General features: G+C 36.4%; 1 protein-coding gene across 1 annotated transcript in view; it reads left to right on the top strand.

Annotated features, from left to right (window-relative positions):
• The window catches only part of LOC142634777 (putative LRR receptor-like serine/threonine-protein kinase At1g05700), a 30,120-nt gene extending 9,069 nt beyond the window's left edge, over positions 1 to 21,051 (top strand). Inside the window, exons 10-13 of the mRNA XM_075809042.1 lie at positions 16,947 to 17,073; positions 17,179 to 17,241; positions 17,329 to 17,518; positions 20,646 to 21,051. Of these exons, the coding sequence (XP_075665157.1) occupies positions 16,947 to 17,073; positions 17,179 to 17,241; positions 17,329 to 17,518; positions 20,646 to 21,051 (786 nt within the window). The remainder of the gene's footprint in view (positions 1 to 16,946; positions 17,074 to 17,178; positions 17,242 to 17,328; positions 17,519 to 20,645) is intronic.
• Positions 21,052 to 21,657: the final 606 nt, after the last annotated feature.

Raw genomic sequence — 21,657 nt, 5'->3', positions numbered from 1 at the left:
AAGTATTGCAGTGACATGGGCATCATAAACAGGTACTCCACCCCAGCCTATCCTCAAGGAAATGGCAAGGTCGAGGCCGTTAACAAAGTCATAGTCAGTGGACTCAAGAAGAGGCTGGATGACGCAAAGGGTAGATGGGTAGAGGAGCTACCATATGTTTTATGGATGTATCGAACTACGCTGCGCAGATCCACTGGAGAAACACCGTTCTCTATGACTTATGAGGTCGAGGCAGTGATACCTTTAGAATCCGGTTTTCCCACGCTAAGGACGAGCTCTTTTAGTCCAGAAAATAATGACGACCTCCTAAAGAAAAGCCTAGATTTGGTTGAGGAACGGCGAGAGGCTGTTATGGTCCAAATGGCTTATTATTAGTAGAAGCTTAAACGAGGGTATGATGCACATGTGAAGCTAAGGCCATTAGCGCTTGGGGATCTAGTGTTAAGAAAAGTTGTGGGTACTGCCAAAAACCCAGCCTGGGGAAAGCTGGGACCAAATTGGGAAGGACCATATCAGATCATTTCTGTAGCAGGCATAAGGTCATATCGACTATCTAATCCAGATGAAAAAATTGTACAATGCCCATGGAATGTAAACAACCTTCGAATGTATCATTACTAATAAAAAGCACTCTTATCGTTCGTGTTTCAAATTGTGAATATCTATTTGGGTTTATCTCTTACAATTACTAAGTATCAAACAGAAACTTGGACATGCATGGTCTTCAGACCACATGCCTTGTGGAAATTGATGTCTTATCATTTGTTAAACAGAACTTTAGTTATGCCGAGTCCACGGACCTTCTACTTTGGGGAAATTAACATCTTGAGTTACTATTACTAAGTATCAAACATAAACTTGGACGTGCATGGTCCTCGGACCACATGCCTTGTGGAAATTGATGTCTTATCATTTGTTAAACAGAACCTTAGTCATGCCAGGTCCACAGACCTTCTACTTTGGGGAAATTAACATCTTGAGTTACTATTACTAAGTATCAAACAGAAACTTGGACGTGCATAGTCCTCGGGCCACATGCCTTGTGGAAATTGATGTCTTATCATTTGTTAAATAGAACCTTAGTTATGCCGGGTCCACAGACCTTCTACTTTGGAAAAATTAACATCTTGAGTTACTATTACTAAGTATCAAACAGAAACTTGGACGTGCATGGTCCTTGGACCACATGCCTTGTGGAAATTGATGTCTTATCATTTGTTAAACAGAACCTTAGTTATGCCGGGTCTACGAACCTTCTACTTTGGGGAAATTAACATCTTGAGTTACTATTACTAAGTATCAAACAGAAACTTGGACATGCATGGTCCTCGGACCACATGCCTTGTGGAAATTGATGTCTTATCATTTGTTAAACAGAACCTTAGTCATGCCAGGTCCACAGACCTTCTACTTTGGGGAAATTAACATCTTGAGTTACTATTACTAAGTATCAAACAGAAACTTGGACGTGCATGGTCCTCGGATCACATGCCTCGTGGAAATTGATGTCTTATCATTTGTTAAACAGAACCTTAGGTATGCATGGTTCTCGGCCCATGTACCTTGTATAATTTGATATCGTACTTATCATTAACGCAAAGTTTCTTCATGTCAGGTCCTTAAATACTTTACTTTAGGATTACTAGCAAAAATCCATGTCATATTAACGTTGAGCTTTTGATGAAGTATTTTTGATCACTTTATGCCTCAAATTGAATTCTAAGTTAGCTTGTTAGGCGTTCATCATTGTGTTACACATGTGATACTCTTAAGACGTAATTTGTAAAGTACAAGCTAAGCATGTGTACTGTTGTTTAAAGTTATGATAGTTCAACTATTGAAAGTGGAATTGGTTGTTCCACTCATTCTTTTTGTGCGTTAATGAGAACTCTTATAGTAAAAATAAAAATAAGATAAATACAAGTCAAATGAAGATCAAACAAGACAGACTTTCATTAACTGCTTTTAATATATATTACAAAGAAATTCTTAATTACAAAAAAGGAGTCCTAGGCTCGGCCCTAAACTTTGGAAGGAGGGTCTTACTTAAAAGTGCTGCCAGCTTTGGTGCCTTTTAGCTCCATCTCAAAGGAGGATTGGACCTGTTTTCCCTTGTTTGCCGTTACTGGTGGAGGAACATTAGTCTCGGCACTTTGGCTTGTCGCCTTCTCGGCACCTTCTCCCTGTTCCTTCTCTTTATTGGAACTTGTAGGTTCTATATGAGCAGGAATGGGCTCTGGGATCACAGGAGGGGGCATTGGAGGAGTTGTCTCGGGGGCATGGGAGGGGCAGGGGCGACAAGGGGAAGCTCTTCTATCTCTTGTATGTCTATGGGAAGCCAAATGTTCTCGAGCTTCCTCAGCTCGGAAGCTGGAGGAACCCCTGCTACATTTAAGGCTTCACCCCAAACTTGCTGGCAGTATTCCCAGCACAGCGCGGCGAACTCCTTTATCAGCTGGTCTTTTGTCGCCGCTACCCCTTCCTTATAAGCAGCCTTCTTCGCGGCCTCCAACGAGTCCTTGAAGGTGCGGGCCTCGTCCTTCATTTTGGCAAGCTCCTTCTTCAAGTCAGAGTGCTCCTGCTGAGCTTTGGATAACTCTTCATCCTTCTGACGAAGAAGCTTGCCTTGCCCCTCCACCTAGGTCTTCATCGTCTTCAAGCTAGCCTCAGCACCATCCCTTTCCTTTTTTAGCTCCGCCAACTGTGTGGTGAGCTTCTCATTTTGCGCAAAGGCCTGACCTAGGGACTTCTTGGTCTCCAACCGAAGCTCAAGTTCAAGCCTAGCCTTCTTCCGAGAATTCTCCACCCAATTCTCGGCAGCAAAAACTTCCTGGACGGCCTGTGACAAGATATCAAAATATCAAACACATAAAAATGTCTCCTACAATGAGGTACGATGGAAAAATAAAATGGAGATAAGATTTAAATACTTACCAAGCCCAAGTCCCTTTTTAGCGAAAGAAACAGCTGAGACTGAGTCATCTTGTCCAGGGATTCCATGTCCCTGGGCAACAGGAGAGGACGTTCCAAGGCATCGACCAGGTGGAGGGCATGGCCTTATTGGAACATCCTAATGTTGGACTAGCAAGAGATTGGTGCCCCGTCTAGCATAAGCTTGGGAGACCAGTTAGCCGGTGCACGGCGTACTTCGGCGAGATCCCTGATCTCCCCGCTTTCCACTGACGAGGCACGCCCCTTGCCCTTGTCAAGTCTTTGCTGCGAGGGTTGTTGTTGTTGTTGTTTCTACTTCTTCTGCCTCTCCCCATCAGCCTCCTCGACCGCACCCTTCCTCTTCTTTTTAGGCTCCGCTACCGGAGGCTTAGGATCGGACGGAGGAGGGGGTGGGGCCAAGGACGGGGGGACCTGTGACCCACCTTCTCCCTTCTTGGAGACTCTTTCGCCCCTCTTGTGCATCAATCCCTTCAGGATGTCCATCTCTTCTTCTTCGGAGTTGGAGTCAGGGCGGGCAACTACTAAGCCTTGTATCCCTGAAGTCTCGGTGGGCTCAGGCTCCTCATCCAAGAGAATAACAAACGGGTTTCCTTGAGGCCTTTCGACGTCCTCAAGTTAAAACTGGTCTATCTCCTCGTCTAACGAGTGTGGCGAGGACGCTTGTTCTTCCTGGAAGGCGGTTGTCTGGGAGTACGCCGAGAAGGGAACTGCCGCAATAGTGCGTGTGTATAGGATGATGGTGGGGTCGTCAGGAAGATCGTCGTTGGAAAGGAAGCCTGGCCTTGCGACGTTTATCCTTCTACGACGCTTATCCCCCGCAATGATAGCATTTTCTATCTCTTGGAAGTCCGAGGATATAGGATCGTATCCTAATATCAAATGTGTTGCCCTCACTTGTAGATCTTCACTCACGAAAACTTCTGAGCGGAGAACGCGATTTAAGTCGGCAACGTTGTAGAAGCTCAGGCGTGGGCGTACATGCTGTTTATCTATGAGAAAAAACATCCGAGAAGACAAACATGGTCAGATTAGTAGTAAACATAAAAAGTCAAATCAATAGTGAGAAATGAGGATTAAAGTAGTAGAAGGTAGCAGGATTGAATTACAGGTTAGTAAATCTAACTCCTAAGGAGTCACACCTGGATCTCCCCATACGACTGGGTAGTGAGGGCCGTCATGCCAGTTCCCTAAGACGATGAGGTAGTCGTCCTTCATGCCTTTGTTGGATTTAGGCAGATAAGAGGACAACCTGGCTATGCTGGACCGTGATTTGATATAATATCCTACGTTTTTAAGTTTGTGGCACTCGTACATAAAGGCAACGTTGTGCCATGTGAAGTTTAGGCCCATTTGCTCATTTAGAGCGTCGACATTACCTAAGACCCTAAACACGTTAGGTGCGCACTGGTCGGGGCATAACCTATGGTTACGAAGGTATTCCCTAGTCACATTTCTCATAGGAAGAGTCATTTCACCTTCTATGAAGGCAATCATCGGAATGATGACTTCTTCCGTTTTCCTAGCGCTGCCCATGGCTGCTACTGGGCAATACTTTAGACCTACGTCGTTGGGAATATGGTACTTGGCCCTAAACCCTTCTATACCAGCGTCGGTATCAACCAGGCACTTGAATCTACCCATCTAGGAGAAGCGAAAATACGAGTTTAAAGAAGAAAAGAAGTTTAGAGTGGAGCCGAGGACAAAATTCGAGAAGGAAGGAGTAAAGAAAAGCGAAAACTTACTGGATTTGGTTATGCGGTTCATCATGAGTTTCCGGAGAAAAAAGGCGATGATTGATACTTTGATATGATTGAATTCTGAAGAAATGAATGAAGGCGCGGGTTTCCAAGTGTTTTGATGTGCGGGAGGCGGCCTCGAAATTAGATTTGTCCCGCTCAAATTTTCAAGGGGAGAACCTGGACCATTGGATGTTCATCTCACCGTTGAACGTGGGGAACAGGATATAATTTGCGATCATAAATGCGCATGTTCCGGGCTTCGAAGCGTCAGACGGCATTTTCAGGGAAACGAAAGGATCCCCACACATGTGGCAGTCTACAGAACATGCAGAATGTGTACTAATTGGTTCAAAACTTTATCTTTCTCATCGGATAGGAGGGAAAAATAAAGTTTTTAGGGGTTATTATGGGGGGTAAGAGTAATTAAATAAACAAATGGGCTTTGGGCTTGATCAATCGGTACTAGTTTGTTTTCGTCACTAGGCCCCTAAGCCCACGAGTCAACCTATACTGCAGAGGTCCGAGGAGTTGTCCGAGGATGAATGTCTCCTCAGACAGGTCCGCCGAAGACCCTGGGATTTGCCAAGAAGGTTAAGGGCAGAATCCTAGAAAAACTGATGGGTAAGAGGGTGATCCAAGCACCCTCTAAGATGCAAGGACATGAGATAAATATCTAAGGAAAAGGTTGCTACCTCCACATTAAAGACCCTGCATCTACCTTCCTGGCCACATTAATGGGGAAATGACCCCTGAACAATAGAATTCAGCTTTTTGGCTATGGTTTGAAGACTTTAAGAAGGTGGCGGATGGGACAAGTATCTAAGAGGAAGATTTGTATGACACGTGGACGAGCCAGTATAGAAGAAGCATATAAGGAGGCAAGGAGGAGAGAGAGGGGGATCGGCAATTTTTCTCTGCTAAACAAAAATAGAAACTAAGGATTGTAAACTTTGACCTGGAAAGAGAATATTTATACAAACCATCCTCGGCTTACGTTTGAGGAGATCTATTTGTTATATTCATTCATCATTTGCATGGATTGTAACATTCCAACCTGTTAGTTGAACTTCCAACATCCCGAACCTAGATTTCAAACTCATACTCTACAAATTTTATTGTATAAGGCTCATTGGGCCTGAGCCCAACATTCATTTTTTGGGTCCAGGTACAATTGTGCACTTACAATACCAACCTACAGTTGAATCTTCACTTTAATACCTAATTGAACTTGATATTGTAGTAATCTTCTTTCTTTCGTTGCATAAATCTCCAATCTATGACTAACTCCTTTACAAAGATCCCAGTACGTGATTAACTCCAGCAACTTGATTGATTGTCATTGACTACAAAGTTTTTCACTTCATAAATGATGAATATCAGGAAGCACTTGATTACAAAACCCTAAGGCGTACAAACGCAGTAGCTTCACACAAAGAATATGGGTTCTAGCTCTTTATTTCTATGTATGATGACTTTTAAAATAAGTCTTATATATGACTAGAGTTGTGAGAAAAGAAACCCTAGGCGCTGTTTGGTTTTTTTGTTTTTTCATCACTCATCACTCCTCACTTAATTTTCATCACTCATCACTCCTCACTTAATTTTCATCACTCACCACTCATCACTTAAAATACCCCAATTTTCTAAGCCCCACCCGTTTGGCACATATTTTTAGCTTCTCATCACTCAAATTTGTCTACTACTTGTGGGAACCATGCTTGACTCCTCACTCAGAGCCTTCTGTTAGCCTACTAGCAGAACCCCACCATTTTTCTTCACTTCTCATTTCCCCTTCACCCTTCAACCCTGTGTCTCTCCCGAAACACAAACCTGAACCCAACTAATCAAACCTTTCCTAGGCCTCCTTAAACACCCAAACCTCAATCTCACCTCATCTTCCTCAAACCCAAATAACAAAAACCCACAATACCTAGTTAGGGAAACAAACCCATTAAAACCTGGATTCCCCAAAATTAAAAAGACCAGGAATTCCTTTTCCTTTTCCAAACCTTTGAAGTTTGAAGATTCAGCTTCAACCACAATAACAAAAACAGCAACAACAACAACAACAACAACAACAGCAACAACAACAACAACAACAACAACAACAACAACAAAAGACTGTGGATGGAGAGGGCTGGGTCGGCGTGGGAATGATGAAGGACAAAGAGAGATGGGTTGGAGTGGGTCGGTGAAGGAAAAAGAGAGATGGGTTGACGTGGGAAGGGTGAAGGACAAACACGGTGTGGGTGAGATTTTGCTCTGAAGAAGAACAAAAAGAAGAAGAGATAAAGAAAGAAAATTGGAGAAAAAAAAAAGAAAAGAAAAGAGAGAGTGACCGGTGGGAGAGAGAAGGGAAACCTGACTTGACAAGACTAGTGGGTCTTGTGAAGTGGGTTTAATTACCAAAATGCCATCATAACTCTGTTTCCATAACTTGAAAACACCTAAAATGTGTTTTCAGTTTCCATAACTCATCACTAAAAAATCAAAGAATTGAGTGATGGAAACTAAACTTGAAAAAAAATCCAAACTGAGTTTTTTTTTTTTTCATGGGACCCACATATTTTGAGTTATGGGTGATGGAAACAAAGTTATATGAAAACAACAAATCCAAACAGCCCCCTGATCATCCAAATCATCATGGGCCGAAGTTCAAATATGAAAATTATGAAATCGTAGATCTCGATAGATCGAGCTTGTGTCTAACTTCTCCATTAAACTTCGATAGAAGCATCTGTTAAGCTTGTGTCGAGACTTAATGAAAATGCTTTTCTTCACTTGTTTCTTGGATCAACTTTATGTTTTTAATGATATCACTTAATATGTTTGAACAGCATACTTCTTGACATATCAAACCCAACTTAGATCTACCAAATTACAAGTAAAATGAATTTTGTCAAAGGATTAGCCAATTACATAAAAAAATATGACCATAACAATCTCCCCTTTTAGCAATTCATGACAAAACCACAAGCATAATTACGAGAGAAGTATAAAACAACAATCTCCATAACTATTACACAAAAAGTACATAAGTCTAACTAATGCAAAGAACTCTTGAACAACTTTCCACGAAGAGAGCTCATGTCATGAAAGACTTGCAACCTGTCTTAGCTAAAACACTCAAACAAGATCCATCAAGGCATCAAGTGCGAAATATAGACAAGTTATAAAAATTAAGAAACAAGTGAATAAAAATAGAAAAGAAATAGCACATGTGAGATAAAGGTGAGAAACATACATCATCATCATCATCATCATCATCATATATATATATAAGAAGTACAATGTATGTAAAAGGTCACAAAACCAAGGTACATGTAATGAGAAAACTATACAACAAAACCTCACTACATATCTCAAAAACACTCTCCCCCTATCACTAGTCTAGCCCTCCTCCTAACAATGTGACTACTCTCTCATAACCAAAACTACTCCCCCTTTTTTGTCACAAGTGACAAAGGTTGAATCACTGAAAAATAGTCATCTCACCATCATAAGCACAGCCAAAAGCATCATCACTCTCATCATCTCCACCATCAGACAACTCTTCAAAAGAATTAGACGAGAGAGAAGGAGCAAAGCCACGAAGACGGGACTGTCGGCGAGTGATACGACCAATTTTAGTATTCATCTAACACATCTCATTAGAAAGAAGATTAAGATGACTACTAAAATCAGAACACATGTGCTGGAGCCGATCCATGATGGCAGCGAGAGATGCCTCTACTTCAGAAGAAGAAGATGGAGCAAAGAAGGAAGAGGGTCAAGAGGCATATGCAGCTTCCTTAGCAGCTCGAAAATCAGCCTCGTCCTACTAGGCGGGAGTGAACTTCTCACAAGGCCGCTTGGCCTTAGTGGCCAGCTGTGCATCACTCCTTCATATAGATCCCTAACTAATAGCACCTATGATGGAGAAGAGAGAGGTAAAAGGAATAGGGATGTACATGTGTGTGAAAATGCATGTGATAGCTGAAGGAAAGATTAGTTTATCATGTGTAGAAATGTCTTGATAGATATCTATCATAGATACTATCACGTGTGAAGGAAAGTCTGTAAAGAGACCTTTTAAGAGAGAGAAAAGAAAATGAGCCCGAGGCTCAGTGATAGTGTTATAATGAGACCATGGTGTGAGAACAAAGGCCATCGCCATATTAAGAATCCTTGGACCTTTAGCAAAGTCATGTGTGGTGAAATTAAGAAGATCATCCCACACCATGGCCATCTCACAAAATCGTGGGACTAACTCGCCTCGAGAGATGGAGCAGAAATGAGGATGACTAGGATAATCAAGATGAGCAACCCTAGGAACATGTAGTACCTCAAAAATGAGCTCCGGGATAAGTACGATACATGTTCCTCAGAATACCGTAGTAAACTAAGGAATAGAGGTATCGATAGCATGTATGTTAGAGTAAAATTCCTATATAAACATGCTGGGATACCTCGAGGGTTTCTCACAGAGAGATTCCCAACCCCAAGTGCTAAATGCAACGGGTAGAGGAGTGTCTAAAAAATCAAACAAAATGACTTGGCATTCCGAATGAATCACCTTGTCACAAAAGTTCTCAAAATCATTTTGGGATTTTAAATCATGGAACCTATCTTTAGTAGAAAGAGAAGAAGAAGATGAAGAACCATGACGAGATATCAGGTTCTTCGAAGAAGCAAATTTCTTGGGTGCCATAGTCGGAAACTAAGGAAGGAGCAAACAGAAAAACACAATGGAAACGATGCATAGGAAAGATAAAGAAGAAAAGAACAATGCAGGGAATCCATGAGCATGTACCGTGCAAAAACAATTGCATCATGGACAAGAACCCAATCCAAACTACAACACTCGCAATATATAATCAATCACACTATCCTAGAACTCATGAACATGTGAATAAAATGTTAGAGAATGCAATGCATGATCATATGATCACATAGCAACGAAACCCAACCTAAGAATTTCAAGCTTGGAAGAGACTGAAATCTTGAAGAAAAGAAGGTTTTTGGTGAAAAGAGAGGGTTTGGATCAAGAAAGAAGAGAGAGAGATCGAAATATTTGAGTGAGAAATGAACCGGGTTGAACCTCAAGTATATATAGAATCAGGAATCTCGATTGATCGAGGATGTATCAAGAGGTGTTGAGAGCAAATTCTCAATAAATCAAGAGGTAATGAGGATCTATCAACGGCTAAAAACTTCGATGGATCGAGGAAGGTGTTAAGCTTCTATCGAGCAACCAGAGAGATCAAAATATGGCTTGATGGATCGGGCTATATATCGAGAGGTATCGAGAAAAACCCATAAAACCTCAATAGAAGAAGCTTGTATCGAAAGGTATCAAGAAGCTATTGAGTAAATAGAAACATGGTTTTTATAGGAGGAAAAACACATGAGATGAAAGCCACCAAATCAAGCATCAAAGAAGCATGTTAAGCATTCAAACATATCAAAAACTATAGATGCAAAGCATTCCTAGATCTAAACACACACTAAACAAGTATAACTAGTTTTATTTTTATTTTTTATTTTTAAAGTTAAGACAGTTTAGTAGGCTTATACTACCACGTGTATTCCTTGAAATGGCCAAATCACATTGTGCCCGTACAATAGTATCAATAGTAGTAAAGAATTGTGTGTTGTGTGTGAAACTTTTGCAAGAAAGCACAAGTTTTCCATCATATGAGAATAATGATATAGGAGAATCAATAACTTTCACACACAATCATAACCATTTGATGGAGACCATCACCTTTGAGATGCATCATATAACTCGCACATCTCCTAGAAACACGCTTGCAACCATATTTAAAAGGATTTTGATTCTTTTTGCTTTACATGTTCTTTGTATATTTTTCTTTTTAAGTAAAAAGGCATATCATGCATGGGCATATAAGTGAGATGAGAAAATACCCAATTATGTTAGCCAAATATCTTGTTCTTACTATACAAGTGTTACACCTTACCGAGCACAGTTTTTATGAGTTGCACACAAATGTTTATGATTGATGAATTTTAGTGGTGAGGTGGTTATTTATGCCTTTCTCTTAGGATTTTTTTGGTTCTTTCCATCAAAAGGAGTGATAAAGATGTGAATGATAAAAGATTAACTAAATCATACAAATCACATAACAAGCCACAAAGCTCACAATGCTTAGTTCTGCATGAAGATGCTCATCTAAGTTACAAGAGATACAAAGTTAAGAAATCTTGATTCTTTGGCCATCCAAAGGTACAAAAGTACTAGTATACTCAAGCACACATTGTTTTTGTATTTTTTAGAATTTTTTTTTTAATTATAGATTGCAATAAACAAAACAAACAAACAAGCATATCTAAAAAGAAATAAAACTAGATAGACTCAAAGCAACATAAACACACAAGAGATGCAAGATAAGTGAATGAATCACTTAAAGGAGTCTTTTTCCTACCAAGAAGGAGATTTAGTGGGAGAAGCGGCGTTCCTTTCTAAGACGTCTGCTTAGGTAGATAAGAATGAGGATTAAACCAATTAAAATTTGTCAAGAAAACCATGGTCTTCAAAAGTTCCCCAAGAAGGGCCAAAGAGTTTTGAAGTTATTAAAAAATTTAGACCCCGGTTGATAGAATTAACAAGTTTTAAACCCAAGATATTAATTAGATCTATTTTGTAAAACATGTTAAAACAAACAAACATCAATATCATGTCAATATCATGCATAGAGGAAAATTAAATAAGACAAGATATGATGACCTAGGAAAACTAATGAAACAAACTAGTCTTACAGTAAAAAACCTGGGGGGAAACCTTCCCGAAAAGTAATTCACTACAGTAAAGAGAAGTTTCAAATCTAGTACAAAACATTTGTCCCTAGACTCTACAAATCCATAGATGAACTTACAGCAAAAACCTTCTACCACTTCAAAACCTCTGAACTCATCAACATATGAACCCCACTCTTTTGATACACGAATCTCAGTACGTGACTAACCAATGATGCAAGGCTCCTAGTAAGTGACTAACTCACCAACTTGAAGAAAATGTTGGTTGCAAAGTTCTTCACTTCATCAACAATGAAGATCAAGAAGCACTTAGTTACAAAACCCTAAAGCGCAAAGATGTAGTAGCTTCTTTCAGAGAGAATAATCACTCGATCACTTTTGCATATGTTCTCCCTGTATTCTCTTGTGTGGCGGCCTTTAAAATAAGCCTTATATATATCTAGGGTTGTGAGAAAAGAAACCCTACACATACATGTCAGCATGGGCCTAAAATCATATCTGAAAAATTTTGATTTTGTAATTCTCAATAGATAGTATATGTCGAGCAGCTGTCGAGCCTCAATAGATAGTATCTGTTGAGCAGCTATTGAGCTTTAATGAATCAACACTTCTTCATTTTTTTTTCTTGGATAGATTTGCATGGCTTCAATACTAGACTTGAACTATTGTTCTTTGCAGTATTAAACACATCCTAGATCTATCCAAATACAAGTAAAGTGCGTTTTGTCAAAGGATTAGCCAATCTTAAATGACATATGTTCCTAACATTAATCACATATTTCCTAACAATCTCTCCCTTTGGCAATCCGTGACAAAACTACAACAACAAATGAAATATGAGAGAAGTCATAAACCACTCAACTCATACTCACTTTTTGAAAACAATAAAATCTATCCTAACACAAACTCTTGAAAAACTTTACAAGAAAAGAGTTCATGGCAAGAAAGATTTTGACAACCTGCATTTCTGAAACACTTTAAACAAAACTCATCAAGACATCTTAGTAGAAATTAAAAGATTGCATACATGAAGAAACACGTGTATAAAGATAGAAAAGAAACAACACATGTATAAATAGGTGAGAAAGACATACATCATATATATATAAAAGATAAGCACAATGTATGTAAACATGGTCACAAGACCAGTGTACAAGAAGAAGAAGCTAAAAGAAGCTCCTATAACAATAAGGAGGTAAACACTCCCCCTAACAAGATGAAATGCAACTCTCTCTTACAAGGGCATGTATTTCTCCCCCTAACTTGTAGAATCTTAAAAAAGAAACCACAAATTCTCCCCCTTTTTGTCATGATTAACAAAGGGTACAAGAAGCTAGAACGCTTCACCCATGAAACATAAAGATGATTAAGGAGGCAAAAGAAATCCATATAAATGCATGAATGTAATGAAACAAAATGCTGTGGATGACAAGATAATAGAAAGATAAAAAACATGTGGAAAAAAATGCATGCAAGAGGATCTTGACACATCGAGAAGCTGTTGAGCAGCTATCGAGCAGAAGCCAACCTCAATGAATCGAACAGCTATTGAGCATCTATCAAGCAGACTGAAACTTTCTCTATGGATCAAGAATCTGTCGAAAAGCTATCGGGACAAAGTCCAAAAATCTCGATGGATCGAGATTGCGTTAATTTCTATCGTGACAAGAAGAAAGAGGGTCTCGATGGATAGCTAGCTATCGAGAGGTATCGAGAAACTGTCAAGATTGCTTAAATACAGTTTTTCAAAGAAGAGAAAAACACTTAAATGAATGCAATTAAGCAAGCTACTCAACGAAAGATCCAAACAACATTTTAATCTCTTTAAAACATCTCTCAACAAGAAAAATGTCAAGCAAAAAGATCCAAAATACACACATTAAACAAGTCTAACCAATTTTATATTTCAAAACAAGTTAAGACAGTTTAGTGAGCATACATTAACACAAGTATAACTCACACACAATCATAAGTACTTGATGGAGACTATCATATTCGAGGTACATCCTATAACTCCCACATCTCCTAGAAAACACGCTAGCAATTATATGTAAAGCATATTGATTCTTTTTACTTTTATTTTTCTTTGCATATTTTCTTTTAAGCATATCATGCATGGGCACATAAGAGAGAGAAAAGAAATATCCAATGATGTTAAGCTTTTGACATTGCACTTTTGCTAGGCCAAAGCATACAGATGTCATTTCATAATTGGTGGGCAACAATGGTGAGATGGTTATTTATACCTTTCTCTTAAGATTTTCTAGTCCTGCCCATCAAAAAAAGTGATACGAATGTTATGTACAAAAGATTACTTAATCTTACTCATCACAAACATGAGCCACAAAGCTCACTTGCTTAGTTGTGCATAGAGATGTTCATCTAAGCTACAAGAGATAAAAAGTTTAGAAAACTTTGTTTCAATGGCCACCCAAGTTACATAAGTACCAATGTACACAAACACACACTATTTTTGTATGTTTATGATTTTTCTCTTTTTATTTTGAAAATCAAACAAAAAAAACTTAACAACCAAACAAAAACAGAAAAACAATATGAAAGCATGAAAAAAATATGCAGATGCATGAAAGCATGATTCCAAAAGCAAATAAGAAATCAAGCAAAGAGAGTTCTACTTTAGATAGAAAGAATTAAAATAGAGGACAAACAGAAAAAACAATTAAGTCTTAGGCTCCATTTTCACCCACACAGCACGAGTCTTTAGCCGTGAAGATGAAAAGGCATATGTCCTAGTATGTCTACTAAAGGACATAGAAGAATTAAAATTCTCCTGAAATTGAGTTAAAAAACTCAAAGCTTTTAATTACTCTCCAAACAAATGTGTAGATCCTTGAGAGGAAACCTGTGCCTGTTTGGACACTTACTTTTGAGGATACAACTTAAAGCAATTAGAACGAATGTGTCCAGAAACACCACAATGGTGTCAAACATGAGCAGTTTTAGAGCCACTCGGCTTCCTAGAAGGAAGTCTAACCTTAAAGGTTAACAGAGACCTCAACTTAAGACAATTTGGCTTAATATGACCAACAATATGATAATAATGACAAGTGGGGACAAATTCAGAATTTTTATTCAACCTAGGAGGAATTTTAGACATAGGCTTAGAATCTTCAGTGTTAACATCAAATTATTTACCTTTGTCTATCCTAGCAATATTAGCCTTCAACTCTTCATTATTCCTTTAAATGGAGGAATACAAAAATCTTTTTCTTTTGAGTTAGGCTCAACAACAAGTTTGGTACAAGTTAATTTTTCAACTTCAGTTTTAAATTCAACTAATTGCTCTTCCAAACTCTTAATTTTGTCTACTTGAGATGAAATTTAATTTTTAAAATTTTCATTCAAATTATTAGCTTCATCCAATTTTTCAATCAAATCATCTCTTTCAAGTTTAACCTTTTTAAAGTTAGCTTTTACTTTTGTAGAACATTCAAGAGATTTCATACAAAAATCATCTCACCTTACTTATGGAACACAACTTGGTTGATATTTTAACCAACCCCTCAGTGCCAACACAACAAGATTGAATGATAATAAAGAGGATCAAAGTATTCAATAGTTCATAATTAATCATAACTCAAAATAAAAAGATGTTCTTGAAAAGACTATTTGAGAAAGGTTTTAAAGGAGATTATAAAATAGTTTTTGCCCTAATGATTAATAGAGGGAGATTTTGAAAAACCAAAAACGTGCTCAATGATGTGTGTGCTAAAAGTTCAAAGTTAGAAAAGATTTTTGGAAAATTTTAGGGGAAAAATCAACTCTCCCTTGCTAGGGATTTAGTTTTGAGGCATAAGGTTGTATTTATATGTTTAAACTAGGGTTTTTAGGCTCATATAGAAGGTTTTGGCTGTTCCACAGGGTCTAAGGGTCGGGCTCCATCAAAAAGGGAGGCTTTGGGCCCTAAAAAATGAAGTTCTAGGCCTTTGGAACTCGTCCTTTGTACGTGGGTTTGGGGCTGCGCGTGCATGCATGCTCCTCACGCACGCATGCGAACCTAGAAACCCTAATTATGACAGCCTTGATGGCCTGACTTTAAACAGTCATAACTCACAAACTTTTAGTCCAAATTAGGCATAAATTTGTGTTCAAATTGAAGACCAAGATGTCTACTTTCCAATGAAACAGGCCTCACTCAAAAATTCTTTGTGAATAAAAAAGTTATGGTCAAACAGTGAGAAAGGTCATTTTTCAGCATCGTTTTCAAAGCGATTTGAGTACTTTTGAGTTAGGATTATTTCCAAACTATCAAAATAACCTTAATTACCTTTTGTAAACATGTCAAGCTCATCATTGGGACTGGGGACTAACGTTAATTAATTGGGTACAAAATGAGGTGTCTACAATGTATGACAAAATATGGGGGATAATTTGTATCGTTTATTATTTATTTTTTTTTTTTTAGTTAATTTTCAGAATTTTAGTATTTAAGATTTTATGTGCTTGATTTTAAGTGTTTTTAAGGGTTTCTAAGGGTTTTTTGGTCAAATTAGAGTCCTATTAGGGTTTTAAATAAGATCAGCTTAGGAATATTTTGACTTGCAAAATAAGTTTTTTGGAGCCTTTAGATAGGCTTGTACAACGTAAAACAAAATTTTGAACTCATATTTATAATAATATTTTCAAGAGAGGTTTCTTCTTCTTCTTCTTCTTCTTCTTCTTCTCCTTTAATTTTTTATCTTGGTGTATTTTAAGTTCTCCTTGTGGATTCAAGGAATTCCTTATGGATTTAAAGGTTCCATTAGGCTAGAAAGAGAATTAGCCTTTATTGTATGTTCATTCAGTGTCATTTTAGTACCAATTAAGTTAATAAAGAAAGAAAAAATAAATAAATAAAATGTAGGGGAAAGAAAGCTAGAGAGAGCAAAAGCAAGAGAATTGATGTAGTTTGGCATGAAAACCTATTTCGAGGGGTGGACCTACTTAAAAGGGTGGCCCCCCAAACTTTTCTAATTTTATAAAATTACCCCTAAAGTCTCCTAAACTTTACCAAATATATATATATATATATATTTGACTCCCCCAAACTTCATAAATATTAGATTTTTACCCCAAAATTTACCTAAAATTTTCAAAAGAAATATGATTAGCGCCCCCCCCCCCTCCCCCAAATTCTTCATATTTCTTGTATGACACAATTAAATTGGTTCAATTTTATATTTATTATTATTTTGGCCCCTATTCATAAAATTCTAGTTCTACCCTTGCCTAATTCCATATTAAACTGATCACAGTAACCTTAAAACAACAGTAGGCCAAGGTAAGCCATAATAGTTTACGATATTTTATAAAATCTTGACTTAAATATTTATGATTATATATTAATATTTAAAATAACAATTTTTTTATATATAAAAAGAAAAACCTTCGAACCCACTTATATATGTGTGTGTATCTATATATTTGTATAAGAAAATCATATATGAAATTTTTTGAGTTCACATGATATATGAACTAAAGTGTTACCTTAATCTACAGGCCAATTTTCTTACAAAAGTTCATCACAAAAACTTGACTTCTTTTGTTGGATATTGCCATGAAAACACCAATATTGGGCTCATCTATGAGTATATGGAAAATGGAAACTTGGCAATGCATCTGTCAGGTATTGATCATACTAAGAATCTTTCACTATAAAAATATTAAATTTCTTTCAATTTGTGAGTTCATTAGACTGTAATTATTTAGTTTGATCTGTTTTTCTTTACAGATAAAAATGCATGTTTACTGAATTGGGAAACTAGACTCAAAATAGCGATGGATTCAGCACAAGGTCAGCAAGTACATATTTCTCTCTCTCTTTCTCTCTCTCTGGTGTAATTGAACTACTGTGCCTGAAATTAAACTTTCAATTTTGAAGGATTAGAGTATTTGCACAATGGTTGCAAGCCACCCATTATCCATCGCGACATGAAGTCTACAAACATCTTATTAGATGTAAATTTTCATGCTAAACTAACTGATTTAGGGTTGTCTAAAGTTATCCCCAACGAAGGTGGCACTCATGTCTCAACAAAAGTTGTTGGCACCCCAGGATACCTTGACCCTGAGTGAGTATTTGCATTGCATACTTTTGTTTTTGTTTTGATAAATCAATAATTACAAAAATGGTGAGAGTTTTGAACCCAAGATTTATTTGTTGGAAAATCTAAAAGACTCCAACAAATTATGTTATAAGGCTCTCGACGAATTACATAATTTTGGCGGTCATTAAATTTTTAATTTTTAATTTTTTTGATATGTACGTGTTTGTCAAGCGAATGAGCTAGGCATACAAAAAGCATCACACACGTTATAAGTTCTTACTTTTACAAGTATATATGTAAAGCCTTTCTCAAAAACTAATATTTAACCTCAAATATTATTCAACAAATAAAAATGAAAACTAACTAAAATAATTCGTATGGCAAAAGAATTTTCAGATATTAGAGAAAATAAAAACCCAAAACTTCAAGTGCATAAAATACTAAACGACAAAAATACTAAACACTAAAAGTCTGATATTATTCCAATATTCATAATTTCTTTTAATGCGAAAAACTCAATGAAAGCTTCAAAACTAATTGTTATCAATACAATTTGAAAATAAAAGTGGAGGAAATAGAGTGAGCTTGACTACTCAGCAAGTAACCAACTTCCTAACAAGCCCGATTAAGTATAAAAGTACCAGTAAACAATTTTCCAAAGCAATGTAAACTAGTGGTGGCAATTTGTGTTTGCGTATCGGGGTTGTGTTGTATTTACTCGTGAGTATCCGACTACATAACTCAACACTAACCAGATATGTTTATTAAACGGATCAAAATTTCTCAACCCTAAGACGACTCATTTATTAAACTAGTCAGTTGTACCGACCTGTTTATCAGATTTTATTAAAATGAAAAAAATATTATGAAAAGACAAACAAATAAATATTTTTAATATAAAATTCAAAACTAACAAGTAACTGCATCACAAATAATCATTCAAAACTAAAGCATATCTCAATATCACTAATAATCAATCACAATATGTCAAAAAAAAAAAAACCAAACAACTAATAAGTTTATAGACTTAGAGTTTGAAAGGTATATTAGTAAAATGTCATTTAACTAAATGGGTCGGGCGTATCAAATGGGTTTTATGTGTTGAACACTAACCCGACTCGTTCATTAAATGGGTCTGTCGTGTTAGCTCAAATATGACACAAACTCATTAAAACTCAACCCATAACCTGCTAATTTCGTGTCGGGTCGTGTCAAGTTCGCGGATCGTGTCCAATTTTGCTACCCCTAATGTAAACATCATAGACTATTCGATATCATCTCAATAAAGGGGTGTTTGGCTTGCTATGATGTGGGCATAAATGTGATGCACCTTAACATGATGTGACATTAAAATTTTTTGTTTATTTTATTTTATTTCAGTTTTAGCAAAATAAATGGTATCCATATTACAGTGTATATATAATATCATGGCAAATTAAATGCCCCCTAAAATCAATAGTTTTTTTTGTAGAGAATTTCAACCTATGACGTCCGCTCTTGATAATTGCTCCTTATTATCAAACCAAGACACCAATCAATTTTTGGTGTAGGCGGGGATTGAACCCCAGATCTCTTATACAACCATCAGAGATTTTACCAGCTGAGTTAACTGGAACCCACAAAATCAATAGTTTCAATGAAGCAATAAATAACAATTCTTTTTTATTTTATTAAAAAGTTCATACCTATAATACTAAGTTCATATACTATCTATCTATACGACTATGGTCACACTATATATTCCTAATTAGGCTCAAAATACTGAGTTACACATTATAAGGCCTAGAATGAACTAGTTTCTAAGCCAACGTTTACCTCTATTGGAAATTTCCAGTCCACCGCATTATTACATTGTGTGTGTGTGTGTATATATATATATATATATATATATATATATATATATATAATGGATTCAGATCTTTTAGAGTTCTTAGGGTACTCTACCAGTAGAATTCATTAAATCCTAACCACTCTTTAACGATTTAATGGTTTAGATTCTGCCATGTCAGCATTTCATTAATAATATTCTTGAAATAATAAAATAATGTTGTAAACAAAACAATTAAGATGATTATTAATGAAATGCTGACATGGCAAAATCTAGATCATTAAATCATTAAAGAGTAGTTAGGATTTAATGAACTCTACTTGGTAGAGTACCCTAAGAACTCTAGAGGATCTGAATCCATATATAATAGACTCTAAAACGTATTGAATATTACATTCGGAAAGTTAAAGCTCCATAAAAGATTTTATTCAACTTTTCACAATCTCCAAGATGCTTGATCCTATTTTGAAAATGTCGGAAATTCTGAATAAGCTGATTTGATGAAAGAAATATATTTTTGGAAAATATTTTAGTATGGAATAAATAGCAATTGTTTAAGTATAATTAAGAAATTGAAATTATTAAATCAATTTTTCCCAAAAAAGTCTATAATTTTCATAAATAAATATTTATTTCTAACAACTTTATAATAATTACAGAAAAGTTTTTTTTTTTTTTGTGAAAATTATAGAAAAGTTCAAATATCTCATACAATGTATAATCAAATAATGTTACAGTAGGTTCTAATTAGCTCAACGGGTAAAGTTTCTAATGGTTGAATAAGAGATTTGAAGTTCAATTCCTGCCTACATCAAAAATCGATTAGTGTCTTGATTTGGCAAATGCCATAGGTTATAACTCTCTCAAAAAACTAAAATAAAGTTACAACTCTTTTCATAAAAAAAATTTAAATTTTTTTTTTTTTTTAAATTAAAAAAAATCTATGAAACTTTTGTTGAATTCTCCATACTTAACCTAAAATCAATCATATATCAATTCAATTGCTCAGATTCCCATAATGCATGGCTATTGTAAGAAATTTTTGCTGATATATGATCATTCCGGAAGTTTTCCAAAAACTCATTGTTATTAAAGCCTTTAATTTCTTTTCTTTTCCCTTTCCTTTGATCCAAGTATATAGTTTTTTAACAAGATACTGACAGTTTGACCAAAGTAACTAGAGAAGGTGGAATTTTCAGACACAATATTTTTAAGTTCACCTATCACAAAACTAACCATAAAATAACTTGGAATAGTAGATCATTTAATTACCTGGTTCTCTTTTTGCTTGGATATAGATTACGTTACATCTTTGGCTTACAGGTACTATGCAACAAACTGGTTGAATGAGAAGAGTGATGTTTTTAGCTTCGGGGTTGTTTTATTGGAAATAATCACAGGGCAACTTGCAATCACTAAAGCTCCAGAGAAAGTACATATAATTAAATGGGTTAGTTCCATGCTTGAAAGAGGGGATGTTAAGAATATTGTGGATCCAAGGTTAGAAGGAGACCTCGACATTAATTCTGTTTGGAAAGCAATAGAAGTGGCAATGGCTTGTGTGTCTCCCACTTCCATCCAAAGGCCAACCATGACTTATGTAGTGATGGAATTAAAGCAATGTTTGGCAATGGAATTGGCTCGGAAGCATGAGGGCTTTGAGATAGATTTAAACCAAATCAGTGGAATGAACTTTGTGCATACTGGACAAACTCCCTTGGCAAGGTAGTAACCAGCAAATAGGTACGCAAAATTCTCACATGGAAGTGTACGCAATATGTGTATAAAAATAATAGGCGGTTGCGTACAAATGGCCCGTTATCAAATTGCCGCCTTCGTGTGGTTTGTATTCAGGGTTGGATCTTCAATTTACGCTAAGCAAATAAATAAGAGTTGTTGTGATGGTGGAGCAGATAGTGATAATCATATGGTCTACAGTTTAGAAACAAAATTGAATATATATAGCAGCAATATTATAAATATTTGTTGCTCTCTGCCATTTTATGAAAATTGTAAATATTAGCACCACCATATACGAATTATCAAACCAAATAACATTTAGTAAGATATTAAATAGTTCTTTACATTTAGTTTGTAAGATATTAAATAGTTCTTTCCTAACTTCATTATAAGAGATCAAATATGGTTATATTTTATATCAAGGAGAAAGGCAAAAACTAATTAACAAAAATATATAATATACATTTTTAACGTATGTTAAATATAGGTGAGTCAAGTTAGATTAGGTGGATTTATAAATCTCTAGACCCAAACTTGGCCTGACCGGTAACAAAAAAAGAAAAAATTGGTAACCCAACCCAGCTCATCAACCCCT

The sequence above is a fragment of the Castanea sativa genome, chromosome 5 (assembly GCF_040712315.1).
Source record: "Castanea sativa cultivar Marrone di Chiusa Pesio chromosome 5, ASM4071231v1".
NCBI classification, from domain to species: Eukaryota; Viridiplantae; Streptophyta; class Magnoliopsida; order Fagales; family Fagaceae; genus Castanea; species Castanea sativa.
Note: the sequence above shows the minus strand (reverse complement) of the source record. Positions and strands in the feature narration are given on the sequence as shown.